The sequence below is a fragment of the Glossina fuscipes genome, unplaced genomic scaffold (genome assembly GCF_014805625.2).
Source record: "Glossina fuscipes isolate IAEA_lab_2018 unplaced genomic scaffold, Yale_Gfus_2 26, whole genome shotgun sequence".
Lineage (NCBI taxonomy): Eukaryota > Metazoa > Arthropoda > Insecta > Diptera > Glossinidae > Glossina > Glossina fuscipes.
Genome location: NW_023998421.1, coordinates 7,168,212 through 7,173,214, shown reverse-complemented (window position 1 = coordinate 7,173,214; position 5,003 = coordinate 7,168,212). Strand labels below are relative to the sequence as shown.

The 5,003-nt window shown below is 37.8% G+C and overlaps 1 protein-coding gene across 1 annotated transcript; it reads left to right on the top strand.

Moving 5' to 3' along the window:
• The first annotated feature begins 303 nt into the window (after window positions 1–303).
• On the top strand, window positions 304–4,434 carry LOC119635365 (segmentation protein paired). Its single transcript, XM_038030159.1, has 2 exons — window positions 304–349; window positions 2,365–4,434. The coding sequence occupies exons 1-2, from the start codon at window positions 310–312 to the stop codon at window positions 4,011–4,013; spliced, it is 1,689 nt and encodes a 562-aa protein (XP_037886087.1). The 5' UTR covers window positions 304–309; the 3' UTR covers window positions 4,014–4,434.
• The last annotated feature ends 569 nt before the right edge of the window (window positions 4,435–5,003 follow it).

Genomic DNA, 5,003 nt, shown 5'->3' with positions numbered 1-5,003 from the left:
TTTAAAGATTCTTAACAGTAAAGTAATAGTAATAAGTATGTAAGGATCAGCTCTTACTTTAGTATGAAATTGAGTTCGAAACGGGTAAAACGCAACGGAAAATTACGGAAGATCATAAAACGACAGTTCCCTTAACAAAGTCGATTAAGCAAAAAAAAAAAAAAAAAGAAAGAAAAACAAATATGTAACAAGAAATTATAAAAATTGGATGCAAAATTTTAGTGAAGAGAAGTCTGCTTATGTGAAATACGAAAAATATTACATAATTTTAATAGAGGAACTGTTACAAACATGACATTAGCAGCGGCAATGCACAGGCCGTTCATAAATGGATATTCTTCTATGCAAGGTAAGACTTTTCTATCAGTAGACAGACTTGCTTTCATTCTAAGTGATTCCGAATTTTCTTTTCTTTTTTTTTTTAACGATCACATCCAACTCAAGGCAGTTTTTAGAAAGAAGGTGTCATTAAAATTAACTGGAAGCCGGGTTGAAAAACCTATTCAAGATTAAATATTAGTAAATATTCAAAGCTTTCAATTTTCGTCTTTGCGTTATCCAAAACGCTATTAGAGATTGAAAAGTCTGTCCGCCATTTCTTATTTTCGAAAAGAAGAAATATGATCGACTTGAGAATCGATCCCTTGCTTGCTTACGCGGAAACCCTTTGGCCGTAAAAATTGTAAAAAAGATTTTAATAAAAGTAGAAAGAGTGACGGGATTTTCTTTTCAAGCCATTAACAGTTTTAGTAAACACCTGATCGAACATTGTTATTTTGATATTTGATTTCATCGCGCCTCTCTTTGTCTACAAGATAAATTCAATTCGATTTCAAGTCCAAAATGAATGAATGAATATTTGGTTTTGCTGTTGATGCCAATCTGGGCAATGGATTTTGTGACGGATTTGCACCGAATCTTTTCGTAGTCGCAGTATATTGGTGCCGGCCATCAAGCAAAAATGTCGCTCAATACCTCAAGGCTTCAATAAGTTTGCCATGTAATCTTCCCGTTTTTTGAATAATTTCCATCGCCTTCCAATGTGCGTAGTTACAAGTCCCGCTATTTCAATAAAAGATTGCCATGATGATCGTTACTGTTACGTGAGTAATTTAATTAATTCTCTGCGTAAAACAACTCGAGTGAATATGTTCCATGATCTTTCCGTGAATGCCACTTTGACTGCTCGAACTCATCCATTTTGAAAACGACAAAGAGCTTGCAAAACAATTTTCAATGAGTTAGCAAGGGTAACTTCTAAGTCGGCTAAACCGAAATTAATTCCCCGTAGGCTAGACCATACTTTAATTAAGAATGATGTTTGACGGTAACTATAGCGGGGGCTTGGTTGGTAGAGGCATCGATCGGAGACACATACTTCTTAGCCAGCGTTCACTTTCTATCTCTCTCCTCTCACTCTTTCTAATCACGACAGTACAGGGGGCATTGTCTGAGTGAATAGTCGCAAAAAAATTTTATTGATGGCCGGAAATTATTCAACCGAAGTTTAAATTTTCTTTTTTTTTTATAAAATGACCAATTACCCAGACGATCTTCTCTATTCGTCTGAGACGTGAGGGCCAGAAAGAAGAAAAAGTGAAGCAAGGGATTGGTATAGGAATGTGGCCACAGTCTAGCCAATCTTTGTGCCTTTACTAACTGAACATTCACTATACCTGCGGGCTTTTAGACTATGCAATGACTCCACATATTTGAACACAATTCTGATCATCTGTCTAGAGAAGATTGATTTCGCCCAAAAACATACGCCCGAATAGTAGAATAGTAGGCAGAACGGTTATAATGACTAAACAGTCTTCTACAGAGGGAAACCTCAACAATTCGTGTAATTGATGGTAGATGGAATTGAACTCTAAAGAAACATGTTTTCCTCGCTTATGCCTTCAAATACTAATCAAAACACGGTTAGATTTTTATTAGAAATATTGGTTCGATCTGGAGGAAATATTTATAACGATAAGGACATCTGCTAAGATATTTTTCCAAATATTAGTTTTCTGTGATAATAATAAAATTACTATTATTAACTTATAGAGTGTTTGTCATCATTCAATTGTCGTATTTAACTGACCTTGTCTGCTGAATGCTAAACGAAATTCCTAGGAAGTGAACCTCGCTTGGCATGAATTATTATAAGGTTGTAAATCAAGTGCCTCTCAGTGAGAACCTTTCATTCTAATGGAAAGCACGCGAACATAAATTTTTATTACCTGATCTCCGATTGTATTTGCTTTTATTTTGAAAATAACCGTCGGGTGTCGATGTAGACTTTTAAAGAAAAAACCAAAAGAGGAAAATTATTTTGTCTTTTCATTTTTTTCTTTTATTTATTTTTTCTTATAGAAGTAAGTCCTGGTCAAGGTCGTGTCAATCAATTGGGTGGTGTTTTTATCAATGGTCGCCCTTTGCCCAATAGCACCCGATTAAAAATTGTCGAAATGGCAGCTGCCGGCACAAGACCCTGTGTCATTTCGCGACAATTGCGTGTCTCGCATGGTTGCGTATCTAAAATTTTGAATCGTTATCAGGAAACTGGTTCTATACGTCCAGGCGTAATTGGTGGCTCAAAGCCACGTACTTTTACTCCTGAAGTTGAAAGTCGTATTGACGATTATAAGCGAGCTAATGCTGGCATGTTCTCGTATGAAATTCGAGAAAAATTGATAAAGGACGGTGTTTGCGATCGTACTACGGCGCCTTCTATATCTGCTATATCCCGTTTAATACGGAGTCGTGATGTACCGCAGATGGAACGTGATGAGTCGCAAAAAATATCTGGCTCAGAAGCGACGAATTCCCACGAAGATATATCCGATTGTGAAAGTGAACCCGGGATTGCTTTGAAACGTAAGCAACGTCGCAGTCGAACAACTTTCTCAGCTATGCAGCTTGAAGAGCTGGAGAGAGCTTTCGAGCTTACACAATATCCAGATATTTTCACTCGTGAGGAACTGGCTCAACGCACAAATTTATCCGAGGCGCGAATTCAAGTCTGGTTCAGTAATCGTCGTGCTCGCCTACGCAAGCAAACTACTTCGTCAGGAACTGGTACTAATTTAAATCAAATTTCGGTGATACCATCGGCAAGTTCTTCGTATTCGGGTGTATCCCATCAAATGCCTTATGCCACTATGATACCAAATGACGCATCCGCCGCTGCAGCCGCCTATTATGATTATTACAACAACACTACTGCCGCAACCAATCTATCACCCAACACTACCAATTCCAGTGTAACATCAATTACACCACCTCATCATCACCAATTTTGTAGTGTCAACAATGCCACGCAATGCATTATAACAGCACCAAATATGAATACAATGACGGGGAATCTTTCTTCGTATATGGTTGAAGCGGATGCAAATCAAACGATAATAAAAAATGGCAGTCCTCCCAGTGAGGCGAACCTAACAACAACTTATGGTACATCAGGAGCACAATTGCCGCCAACTCCGAACAGCTTAACAACTACGGCAGCTCCATGTTCAAACTCTGGTCACGGTCACAGCACTGAAGATGCTTACGGTGCGACGATACTTAAAACGGAAAGTCCACCTCATATACAACAGCAAGGCATTTATCCCAATTGGACAAATACGCTGCCGCCATCGTCAGCTTTAGTAACGACTAGGCCCCCAGCACCCCTTTCACCAGAGAGTTCGTTAAACTCCAATAACTTAGATGTTGTCCCGCTTACCTCCCTGGCAGGTCCCACAGCATCTACATGCTCCCAAAATCATAATTTATATCATCATTCTCCAGCTCAATATGCGAATTATGCTATCGGGGCTCACTATCATCACCATTCCCAATATGGTTCTCAATATTCATCAACCGCCTCGCAACAATTACAGTTTCATCATAGTGGTGGTATTGCATCGCCTGCTGCCTCAGCACATTTTATGCAACAAAATTTTACAAGTTTCGGTTCACCTTCCAAAGTTAATTATGCGGGCGTCCCTCCTACATTTTCCTCACCGTGGTATTAAAAAGTTTTGTTGATCTGAGGTTGAAGATTTAATGTGCAAAACGGGCTTTTTCTTTTCTTATGTATAGTCTTCTATTTGCTTTGGCTTTTTATTTAATTCCTCCATTGTAGAACATTATGAAAGTTAGCCAAAGACATCCCTTACGAATTTTCAATCTCTAATCATTTGTATTCCATCTTGATTCCATGTGAACTTCGGAAATTATGCATGAGTAGCCGCGTAGGTAAGGATCGTGAATACCAATCCAGTGTTCGCCGGTTCAAATTTCAGTGCGGAAGCGTCTACTTTCACTCGTGGCTGTAGCGAGTGAAAGCAGAACATTTGTCGATTGGGCCCACATCCACCAGACTGCGGCCACCGCCTCCCTCTTTCTTTCTCTTTCCTCTTCTTCGAAAAAAGGACATCCCCAAAGTGTTTGGTCACATAAAAAAAAAAAAAAATATCACTCTCGCCACAAAATGATTACAAAATCCGCTCCTCACGTATGGCTGAACAAACTCTGCCTGATTTTAAGCAAAAATTCGATTTTTAAAATTACGTGGATGGACAGATAAGTATGTACACTACAAATTCATCTTCTCTTGAACATAAGTAGGAATGCGAACGAGCACATGTTAATAAACAATGAGTCAGAAGTTGTTCCGGCTTCATTCTTGTCATCTTTGTTATTTTATTTTTTGCTTTACTTAAGTTAGAAAGCGTGCAACTAAAATATTTTACTGATTTTAAATTTAAGTAAAAATTGACTTTCTATTATAGTCTTAATAATGTAAACGTGAATAAATTCGTAAGATAAGTAATTAATTCTTTCCATTTGCAGGCACTTTTGACTTTTATTTAGAAGTTTTCCTAACTTAATCTCTGGACTAAACATTTCATAAAGACATTGTTTGTGGTTTTAAGCCTACTCGGCTTTGACTAACTTTAAGATGTGATTTAATTTTCTTTTCGTCTATTTTCCTTCATTCAATAATTCTTCTTCTTTTTTTT